This window comes from Microcebus murinus, chromosome 15 (genome assembly GCF_040939455.1).
Source record: "Microcebus murinus isolate Inina chromosome 15, M.murinus_Inina_mat1.0, whole genome shotgun sequence".
In the NCBI taxonomy this organism is placed as follows: Eukaryota; Metazoa; Chordata; class Mammalia; order Primates; family Cheirogaleidae; genus Microcebus; species Microcebus murinus.
Window position 1 is genome coordinate 20,005,803 of NC_134118.1, and position 20,453 is coordinate 20,026,255.

At 38.0% G+C, this 20,453-nt stretch overlaps 1 protein-coding gene across 5 annotated transcripts in view; it reads left to right on the plus strand.

Moving 5' to 3' along the window:
- The window catches only part of CDKAL1 (CDKAL1 threonylcarbamoyladenosine tRNA methylthiotransferase), a 594,702-nt gene that overhangs the window by 467,779 nt on the left and 106,470 nt on the right, over positions 1 to 20,453 (plus strand). For all 5 annotated transcript variants that reach the window (XM_012753511.2, XM_076010495.1, XM_020280124.2 and 2 more), the window contains one exon: positions 16,828 to 16,890. In XM_012753511.2, the coding sequence (XP_012608965.1) occupies positions 16,828 to 16,890 (63 nt within the window). The remainder of the gene's footprint in view (positions 1 to 16,827; positions 16,891 to 20,453) is intronic.

Genomic DNA, 20,453 nt, shown 5'->3' on the forward strand with positions numbered 1-20,453 from the left:
CTAGTGAATGTACTGCACATAAACCTAAGAGAGAAAAACAGGTCAAAAACAGAGATACCCCTTCCAGAATCTGGACCCAAAGAGATCTTGGAAAGAAGAGAGACCACTATACAATTAGTCCAATTTAACCTGAAACTGGAAAAGAATTTATTTCCCCATAAAAGCAGTTCATAAATGGTAGCTAAAGCTAATTTTAAAAAGCACATATAATCTATAGGCATGTAGTTAAATAATTGGTTAGATTTTTTTGGTTATCATTTGGGGCTTGGGGGGAGTGGAGGTTGTAACAGAATGTAAAGGTCATTTGTAATGGAAAAAAATGCAGTCTTAACTATAACCAGCCAAGTACAGAACAAAGTCGTAGAGCATAACAACTTTTGAACTCTGTAGTTCACAAGTTAGGAAAGTCCTTATTTGTTATTGTTTCCATTAATGCTTGGCTCCACAACACTATTTTTGTCATAGAAGTGACATGCTGTTTCTACAAGTCTTGAAAATTAATATCCTATAGATAGTGTTAAATGATACGCTCACACTGTAATTCGTGGGTGCTGGGTCATGCACTATGCAAGCTTACAATGTATTGTGTTTATGATAATTAAAATTGTACCATTTACTTTCCTTGATTTTCAAAATAATGAAACAAACAAAAATTAATTGGCATTCTTTGCAAGGTCAGTTGATGGTGAGTTCAGTGTTTTAAAATTCCTATGCTTCCAAAAATGTGCTTTCAAGTCCAGTATTCTCTGATAGGTTCCCCTTGAAGGACTCTTCAACTCTAATATAAGAAGCCATGCCTATAAGTACTGTGAAGCTTAATCCTCCCTCACATTTTTTAGATGTGAGAATAAAGGTTTTTGCTAATAACCCTAACTTTAAATCATGAGGACTGCCTTCATCTTTGTTACCCATTCAATGAGCATTTTTGAGTGCTACGATGTGCCTGACACTGCAATGGTGAGCAACATCAGCAATGACTCTCCTCTCCTAGAGCTCATATTCTAGCATGGGGAGGAAGAAAACAAACAAAAATGGAGAAAATGCCAAAGGATGGTTGATAGGAGCTATATAGCAAACTAAAATAGATTAATATAATAAATAATGTGAGTGTGTGGGTCCTTTGGATTGCCTAACAAAGGCATCTGAAGCAGTGGTATCCGAGTTAAATCTGAATAAGGAGCCAGCCTTGTAAAGATCCTGGGAAAGAGAATTTGGGACAAAGGAAATAGCTCACACAATGACCTTCAAGAGGAACTGAGGGGCCGGACATGGCAGCTCAAGCCTGTAATCCCAGCACTTTGGGAGACCAAGTCAGGAGGATTGCTTGAGGCCAAGAGTTCAAGGCCAGCCTGGGCAACTCAGTGAGACCCTGTTTCTATAAAAGATTAAAAAAAAAAAATTAGATGAGTGTGGTAGTGTGCTCCTATAGTCCCAGCTACTTGGGAGGCTGAGGCAAGAGGATCACTTGAGCCCAGGTGTTCACGGTTGCACTGAACTATGATCACGCCACTGCACTCCAGTCTGGATGATGGAGCAAGACTTTGTCTCTTACAAAAAAAAGGAAATGTACTTGGAGTAACAAAAAGCTTTATGGCTAAAGCATTGTGGGTAAGGAGGAGACTTGTAGGAAATGAAGTGGGCCAGATGGTCAAACACTAGACCATGGCAGGCTTCCTAAGCCAGGGTAAGGTATGTGGAGCAGAGTAAGCCATTTAAATATTTATGCTATAAAGTGAGATTTGAAGAAATTGGAATCCTTTCTTTGCTTCTGAAATATTGAGAATGCTTAGCTTCAACCAAATGAAATTGGGATTTCCTTATGAACTGAAGTAGTGGTTAGAAAACAGCAGCTTACTGTTTTCTGATGTTGCTATACAACATCTCCATGTCAAGGTCATCATCATTCTTTGAATTTATGGAGATGCATCATCTAGTCATTAATGAAGAAAGTCTACCAGGGTCATATTTTTGTAACTATAACTAAATAGACATCTGTTACCCTTCAGCTCATAATAAGATAGTGAATACATCATTGAACATCACAGAATCATGTTAATTGGAAAACTAATTAAGAACCTTGTATGTTGATAATAAGAGCTAACATTTATTGAGTGATTACTATATACAGACACTGTACCAAGCATTTTATTGACATTTCATCTAATCTTCATGGCAGTCCTACAATGGATGATATGCATGTCAAGGATTTAAATTCAGCCTTTCTATAAGTGCCAGCTGGGCCAAAAGGATAAACGTAGCTTTAACACCTTTGCTTGCTTTTCATACCCAGGACACACAGTTTCTTCTGTTTTGAACACAATTTTTAGAAAATACAAAATCAGTTATGCTTGGGGAAACAAAAAGAGTTATAATATTCTATTTTCATAATCCCCTTTGCTGATAGAGACTGATTTTATGGGTTATGGAATTATATACTCTCCTACAGCCTCTGGAACAAAGGAATGAATGCCACTCGTATATAAAAGTATATATAAAACAGAATTTCTAGCCTTATCCCAAACTTTTTAATTTTCTTACTTGTCCAGGGAATATTAACGTTAAATTATCATTTACTTTATTCTTTATATTGATTATTTTGTAAAAGAAATTCATGAATTTCATATGTTTATATATGAACTAAGGGGCTACCTTTTTCAAAAGTGTACTCACAATTCTTCAAAGAGTAAGTCTGGTTTGAGATTTGGAAGGAAAAATGAAAACAGATTGAATTTCATTTTGCCCCAAATCCTAACAAAACTATAGTATAGGGATTTTTAGTATAGGCATTATTAACTCACAAAGATAAAGAGGGTAGGAGAAGAAACAAAGAAACAACAACAAAATCATGATAGTTATTAATATAACAGAAAGCAGATAGACAGTTGGCAACTAACTTCAACCTGGAGAAACCTAAATATCAACCTAGCAGTGGGGAAAAGCCAAAACCCAAGCTGAGAACCAACTTGATAAATACCAGAAAATCCTCAAATGGTCAAGAAATTAGCTAGCATTTCTGGAAGGGAGAATGAGGCAGGAAAGAGGTTATTAAAATAAGAAAGATTGTTTAAAAACTACTTAAGAAGCAATTGGATTCCTCCAGTCCTTCCCCAGGTCAGGCTTCCAGGTTGTATTTTCTCACCCACACCAACAGAAGACTGGAGGCTTGTTCTTTGGGGAAAAAAATAGGAAGTCTCTGGACTGAAGGACCCTCGGTACAGTTGAGAGCAAGGGGGATTTAATTCATATATGAATATCAAATGCCCTCTTTGTTCATTTAGCAGCTATAATACTGATGGTCATGTACGCCTTTACCTTCCTGGGAAGGGTTTAGAAGAGATTTTTTGGAAAACCTAATGAGTTCAATACTTAGGAATGTTGATATCAGACGCTCGAAAATTAATCCAGCCAGATCATCCTATTTTGAGGCTCATATTGACAAGCATAGCCAAAGGCTCAGAACTTTCAATCAGCTTTTTACATGGATGGCAATCAAGGATTACCAGACGTCTGAGGAAAGCCACTAACTAGTGTGAAGGATAGGACCAAAGCAAAACGACAGGAGTAGGGTGAGAGAAAACAAAGAAAGAAACAAACAAACAGGACTATTCAGGAAGAAGAAAACTTAAAAAAAAAAAAAAAATCACTGATACTCTCGCAATAAATGAGAGAAGGCATTTATATTCATGAAATTAGATGAAGGCACTGTTAAAAAAGAATGAGACACCAAAAAAAGAATTCTTTGAAATTAAAATTAAAAAAATTAAATAGAGCTGGGAGACAAAGTTGAGGAAATCTCTAGAAAGTAGAACAAAAGGAAATGAGATGGGAAAAAAAATAGGAAAATCAAAGTACCGATTCAGGGGAGTCCAATATCCAAATAATAGGAATTCTAAAAAGAATGAACAAAGAAAGGAAGAAGTTGGCAATGAAATAATTTAAGGACATTTCTACAGACTAAAGGACATGAATTACCAGACTGAAAGTGGTCACCCTGGCCCCAGGACTATGGATGAAAAATAGACCTGCACCAAGACAAGAGAGAAAAGCCAGGTCACATTCAAAAGATCAAGACTTAGGTTGGCTTCAGACTTCCCAATAGCACCCAGAGAACAGGGGGAGTGATACCTTGAAGAAAAATAATTTCCATCCTAGAATTTTATATTCTACCAAAGCATCCCTCATGTTTGAGGATACCCCTTTCTTAGGAAGCTTTTAGAGAATTTTTTGCATCATCAAAGCAAGAGAGTAAAGCTAACGAAGAGACGGGCTGAGCGAAGTGTGCAGGAGGATGGTACTGGCGACAGCCATGTACCAGAGCTTGAGAGCAGCCGGGTCACATCAGAGCATGCCAGAAGCTCTAGAGGAAACTTCTTCAAGAGGATGAAAAAGATAGAATATTTGGGGTTGAATTCATGATAAATACATAGGAAATCAAGAAGATTTTTAAAATTACTTTTTTTTTTTGACTCCAGGGAAAACAAAATATACAGAAAAGAAAATGTAATTAGTTATTATGTGGCTGAATTCTGAAGAGCATGCGTATGATATTGGGAGGTGAAGGTGGGAAACATACAGATAAATGGAGTGGGCAAAGGAGGGGAAGAAAGCTCCTCTTCCATAGTGGGAAGTCAGCAGATAGAATCTAGTACTAAAAAATTAAGAATAGCACTAAAGACATGTTATTTAGCAACATGGAAGGAAATACCAAAAAATAAACTAAAAGAGTTGAAGGAAGTTACTTCTAAAGAAGGAGAAATAGGGAAGGGAAGCTAGGAAACTATGTTGAACTGGTTGATTCTTATAGATATAACTAATTCTGGGGAAAAAAACTGAAAAAATAAGCAAATGTTTCAGGAAGTTTAACAGAGTTGCTAAAATCAAACAACACACTCAGAAAAAGGCAAACTCTCCAAAATAGAATCCTTGTTGAGGTGCACATGAATATAAAGAGCTAGAAAGATGCTGGAATCAAAAAAGAAAAAAAAAAGCAAAAAGAACATGTGGCATCCCTCTACAGTGAATAGAATGATAAAGAACTTCTAACATTGCACAGAAATTTAAAAAAAAAACTTGAAGTTTATAGTCATTGGCTCTCTGTGATAGAAGAGGACACTAGGTGAAGGAAAGGGGATTAATTTACTGATACAATGCATGGAGCAGACAGTCAGTAAATCTTTGGGTTTTTTCAAGGGGGGGGTGGGATAGAGTCTTGCTCTATTGCCTGGGCTAGCTAGCGTGCCTTGGTGTCAGCCTAGCTCACAGCAACCTCAAACTCCTGGACTCAAGCAATCCTTCTCCCTCAGCCTCCTGAGTAGCTGGGACTACAGGCATGTGCCACCATGCCTGGCTAATTTTTTCTGTATTTTTAGTTGTCCAGTTAATTTCTTTCTATTTTTAGTAGAGACGGGGTCAGCTCAGGCTGATCTCGAACTCCTGACTTCGAATGATCCTCCCGCTTTGGCCTCCCAGAGTGCTAGGATTGCAGGCGTGAGCCACCACGCCAGGCCGAAATCTTTGAATGAATGAATGCTTATCATTAAAATGTAGTTAGGAACAATGTGAAAATGTAAAGCACTATATAAATGTCAAAAGATTGTTTGGACTTTGACATTGATTAAACTGACTTTAAGCATAACTCCTTTATAATTATCATAGGCAGTTTGTTGAGCTCTTCAAAGATACTCTTGTCATTTTGCATCTTCAGCATGTATATATGTTAAACCAACTGCCTTTTTTTTTAACACCTTAGGATCCTCTTCCAATGCAAAAACTCGAAAGCATATAGTATGCACAATAAGTAGATGGTAGGCCGCCTCACTTCTTAGCACGTCTCTCTGCAGAAGTCAAAAAAGGAAAGAGAGACAATAAATAAGAGATTGGCAGGGATGGGAGAGCAGTGTCCTGAGGCTGAGTGGACAGGCCTAGGCCAAGGCCCCGAGCATGTGCTTCAGGTGATGGGCACAGGGCCTCCCTAAGAATGGCAAGATGAATGCTGGAATAGCAGTGCTTCAGCCCCCAGGGAGGTCCACGGTGTTCGTCAGTCGAAGCATCACATTCTGCCTATGTCCTCATTACTTAAAATAGGCCTGTCATTTAGTACAGAAACCTATACTGTCTGGGCATCCTTTTTCCTACTTGTTAAGGAAAAGGGTTAATTTCTGAGGGAGCAATTATAAAACATGAATATATGAGACTAGAATTGTTCAAAGTGTTGAAATAGGTGCAGGGGAGACCTCAGCTATTTTATTTTCTTCTGCCTTGCCCTTTTCTCATTTCCTAGCCCCTCAGCCCCCATCCCCCTCCCTGCACTCACATACATACATGGACCCTTCCTGCCAACCACTGAAAATACTGCTTGGCAAAGAGCCAGCCTCAGAAATTTTCATCCACTGGCTATCTCTGTAGTATCCTTCCTCGACAACATAAAAAAGAATCGACTGGCTTCTGAAGTGACATAAAGACCAGAGAATGAAGAAGATTGAGCTGTATATTAAATTGTCTTCTGGTTATCAAATAAAGACTTCTTTGTCATAAAGGCCAACGATAAAAAAGAAAATGTGTATGTTTAATATATGGAACAAAAATAAGTCTATTTTTGACATAGTACTTGAGGAGAAGATAGGTCAAAAAGCCCAGCCACCCCTGAAATGAATTTGAGACTCTTATTATTGGTGTGATGGGACAGAGAGAGATACCAGCGATGGTTGCATTGCTGATAGAAATGATTTTTTACAGTAGGTGCTAAATTAGATGTAGAAAGGAGAGTTATCAAACCTACATTGTCACGTCTGACCTTCCCGGTCCCAGTCGTGGAATCATAATAAAAACGAGTTGTGGGCTTATCTAGAGATGCAGCAATAACTGGCACAGAACAATTTTCGAGCTTCTCTTCAAATGGGGTGACGCCAGGGGTTATTTGGGGTCATGAAGGAGATGCATTGGTTTTGATCAGTTTTTAGAACTGTATAGCAGCTTATCTATGGGTCAGAGAAATTTAGTTTTCTCCATTCTTTTTTCATCCCTTTTTCCCTTGGGTGCTATGTGGATTAGCCTCTGGAAGCTGGTATGAGGCTCTAAGTATTAATACAATTTGTGCAGATCTAGACTCTGTTGTCACGATATTGGGTCCCAAGGTCAGCATCATTGAATGTTCAGTTCAGTAAAGAAACATTACCATCTCTCCATAAATCAAAGGAAGAGAAATACTTAATGACAGTATAGAAATACATAGAACTCCAGGGTACTAATTAGCAAAACCCACACTGCATTTATTTTATTTTATTTTATTTTATTTTATTTTAAATAAAAGCATTTTATTGCAATTTGTAAGAACCTCACAGCACTTTTTTTTTTTGATCATTTATTTCCAATTTAATAGTGAACATGTGGTGTTTGTTTTTCCATTCTTGTGATAACTTCACTTAGGAGGAGGATGTTCAGTTCTATCAGGTTGTTACAAAAGGTATTAGTTCACCATTTTTCTTATGGCTAATACTCCACAGTACACATATATATTCCACATTTTGTTAATCCATAGCATCCTGAACATGTCCCATTTCGTCTGATTTCAGAAGCTAAGCTGGATCGAGCCTGGTTAGTACTCGGAAGGGGACACATTTATTTTATCCAGTCGCAAAATGTCACTCTCTCATAGCCCTAATATGACGTCTTTTTTTTGTTGTTTTTTTTTTACTTTTTACTTAAATTGTATTGCTTATCCTTACTAAAATAATTTACAGATATTAGACATTATTCTTAAGCAAGTAGAAAAAAGTTAAATAAAACCACTTGCCCCCACCCTTCCTAATTTCAAAAAATTTATAACATAGAATTTTGAGGACAAAAATAAAAACAGTAGTCCATAGCTAGCAGCAAATTTGTTGCCCCACACTATCTGCTCGGTGGTGAGGCTCAGACAGACTTGGAGAGTTTTAACACTGTAACTGCTAATTCTTCTAAAATGTCACTGTGAGAATAGTTATCTTGTCATATGTTGAAGGAATGTTTTAAATTTTAGAAATAACAGTGAAACCTCTTCATGCATGGGTAAAATGTAAATCTGTGAGTTGATGTAGGAATACTAAAATTGTTGAAAAGATAATTCAAGGGGAATTATTATGGATTAACCCCTATTTGCTTTACTTTGTAAAACAGTTTAGCTTCAGAGTAACCAAAGGGACAGGGAGGAACTTGGGGACACAGTATTTATTCTTGTGCTCTCAGGTGTTTGCTATGTTGTAAAACCTACTGTCTTATCTATAGATATATGGACAGCAAATCAGTTGTCTGACTACATTCTGAACTGTTACTGGTTGTTTTATTTACTTATCTGTTTTTAAGGTAAACCATGCTATGTAGCTGTTGATTTTTTTCCTCTCCTAATATTTGCCTACCCAACAAAAGATACTGAATGCTGTCATTCCCCTATCCTGTATATAACTTGGAGAGAAGGGAACAAACTTTATGAGAGTGCAAACATGCTCCAGAGAAATTCATGGCTAGAATATAAATTGACTCAAGGCAAAGTCCCATAGGAGGCAAGTTTCAAAGTCTGGAATTTTTACAACTATCATATTGAAGTGCCATTTATAGTTATAAAATTAATAATTCTATCCAACATAAAAATTTGCATTTGATTTACTAATCTGCTTAAGAATCATGAGCAGGTCATTCATTGGCACTTGGTAAGCAGTATTAATGCCAAACGTTAATATTTAGAATTTTTGGAATTCACTCAGCAGACATTTAAGCACCTAACTGTGCGCCTGGTTGCTGGTTAAGTATTGTTTATTTCTCCTCCCCACAGTGTTGTGGGGAATCGAGTCCAGTGGCCTCATCTGGCTTGCTTTCTGTCTCAGTAGCAGATGCTTACAGCATGATGAGCACGAAAATGTGTCAAATAAATGTGTGATTCAGTTAATGAACTAAGTCCTAGAGCTGAGAGAATAGATTCTAGATATAGAGGGGGAGAGTAGAGTCAGAAAAACTGGTGGGGAGGCACCAAGGAGGAGTAGAAACAACAGTTTGAATGTCTGCTCACAGAGGAATGACTGAGTAGTGCTGAGGTGACCTCAGTCTACGGAGGCTCAGGGATCAGGTGATTGGATTCACACAAGGGGGGGAGTGGAAGGCTGTAAGGGGAATTAAGGACAAAGGAATGGGGAGGAAGCTGAGGTGACCGACAAGGAAATAGTTGATGTGTTATGTCATGAATTGAGAGCATGGAGGAAAAAGGTCACCTGGGTGGATAGTTTGAGGAAGTAGAGGCTCAATGAAGGTAAACCCAAATGTTGTGGGATTTAGGGGATAGATAGCATTTATGGACCATCTCCCACGTGCAAGGCACTTTAATCAAATGTTACAGAATGAAGGGATGCTACCTACATGACCAAGACATGGTTTCTTTCCTCAAGGAGGGGTTGGCACACAGTGAAAGTGGTAGAGATCTGTGGAAGCACATAGCTAAGAAGGTTCTTTCTGTTGGGGTGATTCAGCACAAGAGAAGTGATCTTTGAACCGGGCTTTTTGGAATGAACTTAATTAATGGAGGTGGGAGGGTAGCATTCCAGGCAGAGGAAGTAGCATTAGCAAGATGTAGAGTCAGAAAACTGCAGGGGCTGTCAGCAACAATATATTGTCTTTGGTGTTAACAGGAAAAGTGTGACAATCCCTAATGTAGTACTTGAAACTTGATTCTCCGAGCAGCAAGGAGCCCTAAAAGAGGAGAATGACATTAGATGACCATTCATTATAAAACTCAATCTGGCCTCAGTATAGAGCTGGATTAAGCAATGGTTCTAAACTCTGGCTTCACAATTAGTATCACCAGGTGAGATTTTTAAAATCCCATCTCCCAGGTTGCACCCCATATCAATTAAATTGGAATCTCTGGCACTGAGACCCAGACCTCGGTATTATTTAAATCTCCAGGTGATTCCAACGTGCAGCCAGGGTTGCCAACCCATGGTTTAGAGCAGGGGTTGGCAAACTCCAGAAAGGGCCACATAGTAAATATTTTCAGCTTTATGGGCAACAGGATTTCTGTTGCAACCGTTCAATTCTGCTGGTGTAGCGGAGAAGCAGCCATAGACACTACATAAAGGAATGAGTGTGGCTGCATTCCAATAAAACTTTATGTGTGGAAATTTGAATTTCATATAATTTTCACATGTCACAAATATTGTTCTTTTGGGTTCTTTTTTCAGTCATTTAAAAATGTAAAAACCAATCACTTACTACACAAAAATAGGCAGCTGGCAGTATTTGGCCCACAGACCATGGTTTGCCAACCCTTGATGTAGAGGGTGAAGATAGGACCCAGGTCATCCAGGAAAGAAAACATTACTGTGATAATCCCAGATAAGAGGTAAACTTAACTCTTCTATTGTGGTCAGTTAGAAGGGCAGAGTGAAGGTTAGTGATACTGACTTGATATCTAGAACAACTCATGTTCTTGTGTGGGAACCTTTGAGCACCTAGAAGTTACCATTCAAAGGACGTTTGAATGAACCATTGTGTGGTACGGGGTACTTAGTGCCTTTCAACTTTGTCTTTTTACTTTGCAGGGATTTGACCTATGCTGTAGGGCTAGTTCTGGCCTAACTGCTCATAGGCAGTTCGTTTTGGCAACACCTATTACTACAAATTAGTTAAGTCTCCTTCCTTTCTCAGGTGCCAGCCATGCCTTTGTTGCCAAAGAATGACCTTTCCTTGCAAACAAATGTTCTCTTTAGAAAATAAAGTGAGCTTGATAGGAAACAATATGGCTAAACTTGCATTTTCTTTTATCAGATTTCACTGAATGAACGTGGAATTCCCTATCTGCATTTTCTTCAGCATTTGTCGTATAGTTAAGGTCCTGCCAGGCCAAATGGTGCCTGCTCCTCTTCCCCCACCCTCATTCCCTACCCCCTGTGGAAATGAGAGGCTGATGGTTGCACCTTCCTTCCACTAGGATTATTTTAAAAACTATAAGGCTAAAAAAAATTGTTTGCCACTGATCTCGACTGTGCTTTAAAATCAGCTGCACATTTCCATATTTGCCTGGTTATTTTATTTGAATGCCATTATGGTTGGGTGAACAATTCACTTATCATTTTCTAACTTCTCCTCTTAGAGAAGTCTGCTATTTTGGTGTCTTCTAAAAAATGCCCCCTATTTGGAGATGCGAGAAACTATTGAACCTGATACCTTTCCTTGAATTTGCTGTGATTGGATAGAGAAAAGCAAATTCAAGACTGCAGTGAGCAGCGTTTATGATCATCTCAGTTATTTTGCAGCTCTTACCAGAAAGTAAGGACTGAACAAATACATAGGATACAGTAGGGTTATTTTGTTGTTTTCCCTGCTGTTCTCCCAGTAGAGTTATTTCTCATAAAAGAATAAGGAACTATTATGTGTGCCATAGAAAGGAAAAGCAGATATGATTTTGAAGAGTTTGCCTGTTTCCTGGTGACTTTTTTTTTTTTTTTTAGTATTTTTGATCATCAACCACATTTTACATCATTGATTTCTAAATTGATTTCAGTTCATTGTTTAAATTCCAGGGACCTTTTTCCCTTCTTCTTATTGATCTTGGATGAATATTATCATCTTAGGGATACTGTTGAAATACGTGTAATATAAAAGTGAGATTGTGATTGAGTGCTGATATTGCCAAGTGCTTTTAATTAAGCTTCTGATGTTTTATACATTGATAACAAAATAAAGATTCAGATTTATTAAATTAGATTTCCATTTACTTTTCAGAAGCACTCACCACATAAGAAACTAAATATATAGCAGCAGCCTGTTCTGCAGCCAAAGCCTTAATGTGCCCCAGAGGAATTCCTGTGTATAGAGTCCATTTTTGAGTAAAGGAAGAGGTCAGGAAATAAGGCACAGCTGCAGGTATAATGTAAAGATTCAGAATGAAAAACCCTGATAGAATTCAGAACATAGAATGGCGATAGCTAGAAGAGGGCAGGGAACTGATCTAGAAGCAGAGAGGTTAACAGTTGGAAGAGACCTTGAGGGATCATCTTCACTAGTGATTCTCAACTTTGGCTACACATTGGAAATACCTGAGAGCTTTTAAATGATACACTTGCCCAGGTCCCACAGGACCAATTAAGGCAGGGTCACTGGGGATTAGGAATGCGGGAGAGCATTGGTATATTTTAAAGGTTCCCCACTAATTGTAACCTGCAGCAAGGGTTGGGAACCACTGGCATAATCCACCTCCCTTATTCTCTGTAGGAATCCAGAGCAGATAGCCCAAGAGGTTAAACAGCTGTTGTTTGGTAGGATTTCAACTTCAGTCTTATCTTCTTGCCTCCCTCACTCTGTATTCTCCCTCTGTGATCTCACCCCTTCCTCTTTAAATTACACCAATATGCTCATGACTCCCAAGACCATGGGCCACCTATTTCTTCTGAGCACCATACCATTGTTCCTCATTCTTTTTCCAAATGTCTCACAGTCCCCTAGAATTGCTTATATTTAAAACTGAATTCCCCTTTCCTCTTCTAGGCTCCAAAACCTGCATCTCTGTCCAGATTCTTCTATCAGTGAAGGCTATTCTCTCCCTTAGTTATCTGAGCCAGAAATCTTGGAGTCCTCCTCTCTCTCTGTGCTCCTAGCTAATCTAATCACCAAGTGCTGTCCATCTTGCCTCTTAGCTATTTCTCAAATCCATCCCACCCTCTCCCCTTGTCCCTAGCTTAATTTGGGATGTTGTTATTTTTTTTTTTTTAACTATTGCGATAGCCTCTTATGCCATCTTCAGCCTTTAGCCTTGCTCTCACATGGGCTACACCTTTAACACTATTAGGAAGCTCTTTCTGAAACAGGAATTTGATCATTAGTCACTACATTTTTTGTATCATGTGTTTTAATCATTTTGCCATTTCTTCAATTCAGCAAAGCTACTTCCTTTTCTACCTCCCTGTGCCTATACTCAGCCTACTTCCTTATAGTCTATAAAGGCATGATCTATCAATAGACTATTCCTGGAACCTGCCCCTGCTGGAAGTACAATAGAAGATCCCTAGGTAAACATCAGAGGTGCCTTAGCCTCAGGCCACATCCTTGGTAGTTAACACCTTCGGATACCTGCAATGTTTACTAGTGACTTCATTTCCCATCCCTGACTTCTGTGTCTCTTACTGCTGCTTGCTGAGCCTTTGTCCTCACTGAGACTCTCTCAGTTCCTGACTAGTTCTTCACCAAGGACCCTTGGATTCTCAGTCATTTGTTGTTTTTGTCTTGTGCCTCTTTGTGGATCTCTGACTTCCCTACTTAATGCCTGTCCCTGGCATGTATTCTATTAATTCACCAATCCTTGGTCCCTATCCTTTATTACCTAGAATTTTGACTCTGGTCTCTCTGGGAATTTTTTTAGAGCATAACCCCCTTAGTCGCCAGCAGCCTATCAGGTGCCCCTGCATGACATAAAGTTCAGCTGTTCAGAACCTCATTGTCCAGTTTGTGGTTGTCATGGCTCCATACCTTTCCCCCTGCCTTTCTGTGGCTGCCTTCCAGTTGACCAGTTAACCACTCAGGCGCTCTGCCAGGTAGGGAGCCAGAAAAAATAAGTACATTAAAACTCAAACCTGCTCATTTGGCTGCTTACAAAGTATGGTGAAGGCTTGCTGAACATCTAAATTTTATTATAATATACCTTAAACCCATCAAATTCTTAAAAGCTTACAGCCTTTACCATTTTTAAGAATGTGTATGTAGAAATGAAGTCCATAGTCTTATTGTAGCTTTACCTTATATTAACACGATTTGGGAAAGCTTTAGTCAACAACAAGAGAATGGGCACAGAAAGTACAGAATTGGTTCAGGGAGACAAAAGAAGTTAGTGGATATTGCTAAATTTCAATTGCTTGTATGACCTCACGTTCATAATACAGATTCTTATCACACATGGAGCCTCTTTGAGATCTGAGCTCTGTTGCGTACCTTTGATAAAAATTGAAATGACAACATTGTCTAACAACCAGAGCTGTTAAAAATGCTCCCTTGAGGACTTCAGTTTTGTTTGATTTTGTCTGCAAGGGAGTTTAAACATGAGTATAAGACAAAAGAGATCATCAGTGTTTTCTGTCCTTGGAGAGTGGAACACAAAAGCAATTTATGAAGTGCCTATAAGAATGGAGATTGCGGAGGTTAAGCTTCTCAGTAATCTAGAAGTTTTATCAAGCTTGCTTTCATACTGCCTCATTTTTTTAACACCCAACTGCAGCCCACATAGACTGCAGGACTGAGCATGTAGTTACTTTTAAATATCCTCTCATCTCTGTGGCCTGTACTTTGGGATTAATGATGAAGGTGACTTGGAGGTACCACGTATAATCTGGGGGAAACATTTGCCGATACTCACTGTACTTTGGCCACCCTCATTACAAGTTCATCACACAGCTTGTTTAACATGTTTATTTTTTAAACACTTGGAGAATTAACAGGTGGTTGCATGACTGAGATGTTTGTTTTAACAGGCTAAAAAGTGGGAGGTAATTTAGACATGCACTGTGATGCAATAGGAAAATACCTAATTATTCCATGTTTGGCTCAACTTTTAGTTTCAGTTAAAACTGCTGATAACAAGGTTCAACAAGTTTTGTAGAATAGTGTTCTTAACATTGCCTACATAGGAGAAACTGACATACTAGTAATAAGGGCCATGGTTTAGTTACTTGTACATGAAACCTTCTGTGTGGATTTAGTGCTAGAACTCAGTAAAGGAGCTATTCTCAGAGCGTCTGTCTTCAGCAGTTACAGTGTGAATACAGAATGTTCTGAAAGCCCCATATCTAAATCAGCATGCTCCAGAAACCAGCTTGGAATACTCTCTACTATATATAGAATGCACTGAAGGTAAAAAACCTATAGCTGCCTTTTATCATAAGCTATATCATTTTGGGGAGGAAAGTGGAGTATAAGTAAGTAAATAACACTACTTGTATTAGCCCCAAAAGAAGCCAGTGAGGAAACAATGCCCTGTTTTCTGACAACAAATTTATCAGATGTAACTACAGTAGAGTTTTAGCTATGAATATTGAAGGTTATATGTATTAGTCCAGTTAACTGAAAACCATTGCCCTTCTTCCTCAGAGGCCATATGGGTCCAGAGCTGTATTTTCTGAAATCCAGAACAGGGCAAACTATGTCCCATTGGCCTGTCCAGCCTGCTGCCTGTTTTTATAAATAAAGTTTTATTGAAACACAGCCACTCCCATTTATTTGTTATTATGTATAACTGCTTTCACTGCTATAATAGCAGAGATGGGTAATTACAACAGAGACCATGCAGCCCACAAATCCTAATGTATTTACTATCTGGCTCTCTACAGAGAAAGCTACCCTTCACCTAGAATCTCTGCCCCTGACCATATCTACTTCTGACAGTAGTCCCTTAAGCCCAAACCAAATGAACAACCACCTAGCAAAATTCCTTGCTCCTACTTGTTCAATGAAGACAGTACAAGAACCAATCATAACCTGTATCCTGACACATTGGGATGAACATACAAGGCATATTAATAATTAGCTGTCTTGTCCCTATAAGGGATTGTGGATCTGTATGTCCAAGCATGGAAGTTTGATAAGGATAAGTTGTGAAAAGTGGATAAAAATAAATTTCAAAGCAATGTGCAGTCAGTCCACCCTCCATATCCATGGGTTCCACAACTGCAGATTCAACAAATTGTGAATCGAAAATATTCAGGAAAAAAAAAATACAACAATTAAAAATAATACAAATGTACACAATACAGTATAACAACTATTTACATAGAATTTACATTGTATTAGGTGTTATGAGCAATTTGGAGATGATTTAAAGTATATGGGATGTGCACAGGTTATATGCAAATATTACCCCATTTTATATAAGGAACTTGAGCATCAGCAGATTTTGTTATCTGTGTGGGGTACCAAGGGATGATTCTATACAGAATGGTATCTTTTCTTTGAAGATAATAATCAACTGTGAGTGCATATGTATGCCTAGAAGATTTAGAACCGTCCATAAATTGTTCATAGTGGCCGTGGGAGCTGGACAGAGCACAGTGGGTGAGAAAACAAGTTGCTTTTAAAGTTGACTGTACTAGAGAACTCCAGACTTCTTGTTTGTCACAGACACTGGGGAACAGGAGTGGAGAGGGACTCTGTAGCGTCTGGGTTCAGCTTGAGAAAAACACATCATTAGAAGTGAAAAGAGCCTTCCGTGTTCATAGCTATATATGAAGCGTGTATGTCATCAGTCCAGATATTAATAATTATGTGCCTGTCTAACTCAGATACATTCCTTTATTAATTTAGCCAGTAGTTATTGGGTGCCTACTGCATGTAAAACACCGTGTAAGGCGCCGAGGCTATATAGCAGTGACAGAACAAAGGTATCCTCACAGCTGCAGGCTCACGCAGACAGACTGAAGCTGTGCCAGGCAGCCCGAAGAGGTGGTCCTTTAAATGGATGTGTTCTGAGGAACAGCAGTCGGTATTACAATGAAATTGAAGGTGCCCTAAATGTGTATTAAGTTTTCTTTCTTTTCACAGTTTTTTCTTCCTTTTACTCTCTGAGTTATGCATTTTTAAATAGAGATTCTGATGGTGATTAGTGTTTTAATTATGAAACCTTCTAGGAAGAGGTTGCCTGGCTGCTCCTCAACAGTGACCCACATAAACTATCAAGTGACTTTGGTTTCTAATTGCATCCATGTGTCTCCTCGGCTTACACAAAAGAAGACTCTCTAACTAAACAGTAGCTTTATATAGACAGATATAGATATTTCTGTCAGCTGTCAACTCAATTGTGTTTTGTTTTGGTTTTTTCTGCAGAAAAAGCAAAGGACAAAAGATCTTTCTCGGGTATTTCATTCTTACAATCCATATGATCACAAGGTAAGAGAAGCATGTTATTAGTATATTAGGTATTATAAGTCTTTCTGAGTATACAGCACAATTTTTGCCAATATATGGTGATTCTGAAACATAGCAATTACATTTTTATTTCAATTTTAATTTTTCAACTCTAATCCATCTTCAAGAAAACAGAAATTTTGTATTTCTGAACTAAAATAATTATATTTTATTCACATTAAAATCTAGTTACATATTAGCACTGAAATCTCAAGGACTGTGAAAAGGGAGATTTGGGGGTGTTTTTTGTTTGGTTGCTTTTTGTTTTTTCTTTCCAACCACTATAGTGGTTGGTTTTTGGATTGGTAAGGATAGTTGAAATATTGAGTGCCAAATTTTGGTTCTCCATTGCTCCTGAGAGAAAGTTATTTTTCTAAACAAAAATCCTGACAAAAATCATTGCACAGCATTATATCTGAAATACCCACTGCCAACAGTTTTGCCACACGTAAGACCAAATAGCATAACAACCGCATGTACCCATCCTACAGCTTTGTAGATTCATAGCCAGTCTAGTTTCATTTATGCACCACACTCTCTACCCTCCATATCTGAAGAATTCCAAGACATCTTTTCACTTCTAGGTATTTCACCACATATTTGTAAAAAATGAGGACTCTTAAAAAAAATCCCATACATAGCCATTTTTAAGAAAATGCTTAACACTCCATCTTCATGGGGAAATATATTACAAGATTTCTGAGACTTGTACAAAACTTCTATGCCATGTTAGCTTCCAGTAACTCTGTTAATTCGAGGTGATTTCAGAAGCAAACAAAAAATTTACACAGTTGAAATGCTAATATAAACTTAAATCTTTATCTATGAATTTACAGGGAGACATGTGGTGGGGATTTTTTAACTAGCCAAAATAAGTAGTGTGAAAACTACTTTCCTCGGTTGAGAGTACAAAGATGTCTGGATTCAGGAGGAAAAAATTGTGTTATTTCATAGAAATTGAAAGAATTTGAATAGCTTCTAGTGTTTCTATAGTGACCAATTGACTTAAGTACCAAAAATTTGTAAAAGGGGTGTTTATGCTCCATGTGACCCTGGTGATATATAATACTAAAAATTGTATCATTTTGAGTTACATTTTTCAAGCTAAATCAATCATTTTGCAAAATACAGCTATCTGTTTGAAAGAGATTGAGAGAGCCAGTAGTGTCTGACAATGCAGACAGAAGGTACAGGCTGATAAGTAATATAACAGCAAAAGGAATGAGATTGGCCAGATTTCTGCTGGTAATGTTGCATTTTTTTAAGATGAAATCATTTAATTAACATAAGTGCAATGGTGGTTAAAGTTAACATTTAAACACACACACACACACACACACAAAAGGCTGTAACAAATCAAAGGTTTTGCCTGACTTGCCTAAATTTTGCCCACTTCTAACATTTTTTAATTCACAGTTAGGGGAAATTCCATTATTCTTTTATTAGAACTCTTAATGGAACCTAGCCATTTGCAGCTTCTACCGGTTTCCTCTTCATATCCTTTGTGGCATTGTATCAAAGTCACCTCACATTATTTTGGCTTCCCTTGATTCCCCTACAAATTAGGCATCAGGCAATGAGGAATTGAATATAAATGCTAGATGGAGTTCCTTTTGATCTTTACTTTAAGATCAGTAATAAATTATTGTAAGTAGCTAGACTGCTTGATGAGTGCTTTTTGAAGCTCTTAAGATGTGGCCTGTTGGCATTCTGTTTTATTCTGTAGTGTGTAGTGAAGGAAGAAGGAAAAGTTTTGTTGTAGGCAGCTCCTGGCCCTCTTGGATCCTCCTCCCATTTTTCCAAGCTCTATCCAGGCAAATCTAATCATGTTACTTTTGTCTCTTGTTTATTGGCATGTCCAGGAAGACTAGAACCATAAGGATAATGTAACATGCACTGATTTCTCAATCTGAGAATGTTGCTTTTTCCCCCATAAATAAATTAATAGACAGTTGTGTTTCAAGTTATTTTGTCATTTTAATTACCCAATTATATTCAAGCAAATTGGCTTTTTAGGCAGATAGGTTTTAGTGTAAAATGTTTTACAAGATGTGGTTAAGGTTGGTTTAAACATCTTATGCTCAAGGAGATTTCTGGAGTGATCCTTAGGAAATATATATATACACAAATAGTATAATGAAAGCTTATATAAAATATAATATCCTGTGTCTGGAATTTGCTTTTTAAAAATTCAAAGAGAGGAGTAGATAGGGTACAGTAAAATAAAATCCCCCATGTTTTGATGACTATCAAAACTGAATGATGGGTTCGTGGGGGGTTATTATTCTATTCTGCATATTTTTCTATATAATTGAAATTTTCCATAATATAAAGATGCAAAAAGTAAAATAAAATATGCTCTGCTCCTGGGAGTGAATGTTGTGATATTCTTTTCCTCATTGGCCAAATTTCTTTTTTTTTTTTTTTTTTTTGAGACAGAGTCTCACTTTGTTGCCCAGGCTAGAGTGAGTGCCGTGGCGTCAGCCTAGCTCACAGCAACCTCAAACTCCTGGGCTCAAGCGATCCTACTGCCTCAGCCTCCCGAGTAGCTGGGACTACAGGCATGTGCCACCATGCCCGGCTAATTTTTTACATATATAAATCAGTTGGCCAATTAATTTCTTTCTATTTATAGTAGAGACGGGGTCTTGCTCAGGCTGGTTTTGAACTCCTGACCTTGAGCAATCCGCCCGCCTCAGCCTCCCAGAGAGCTAGGATTACAGGCGTGAGCCACCGCGCCCGGCTCCAAATTTCTTTTAGTGTTAATTTTTCCCTTGTCGTAAATTTGGGCCAAAGAGAGGATACTCAGCATTTCAGTGGGTTCATTATGCTGAGTAAACTCAGAAATGCAACTCCTGCTCTATGGTTGGCATAATTTCCTGGGGTTTCATCCCAAATTATAGTGGGTCACTTAAATGATAGCCTTGCCTACTAGAAACTGTTAAAACAGCTGTAATTACAAAGGGTAGGTAGGACACCCGTTTTGTTCTCAGTGAGTCAGTTATATTTGCTCTTCTTGCCACTCCCCCTACCAAGATTCTTGCCTGACCCCAGATACAGGAAAGTCACCAGGTTAAACAAACATGTCCTTTGAGTAAGGCCAGGTGCATTTCTTAATCATACCCTAAAGCCATTGTTTAGGTTGTAAATGGTCAGTTGGTTTTCTCCTAAATGCTGTTGCAAAAAAAGCAAATAAAGCTCAGAAAAAAATGTATACCCAGAATGAGTCTTGGGAAATACTTGATTTCTTACACTAAGAAGTGTTGTTTGAAACTAGAATTTAATTTTGGACTGTTGTCTCTGATTCCATGTCCATTTTTTGAAAATTGTTTTTAGAAATTCTTATAATAAATAAAAGACTTGTACAAAAAGGCTTGGCCAAAGCAAAGTCCTATTTATCTGTCCTAATAAAAGTAAACATTAGTAAAGGTAATCCAAAGTAGCAGGTAATCTGGTTATATTTTGTGCATTATATTCTTTTCTCTGTTATTTTAATAAACAGATAATAAACATAGCTTATAGTTTCTGAAAACACACTGTACTAA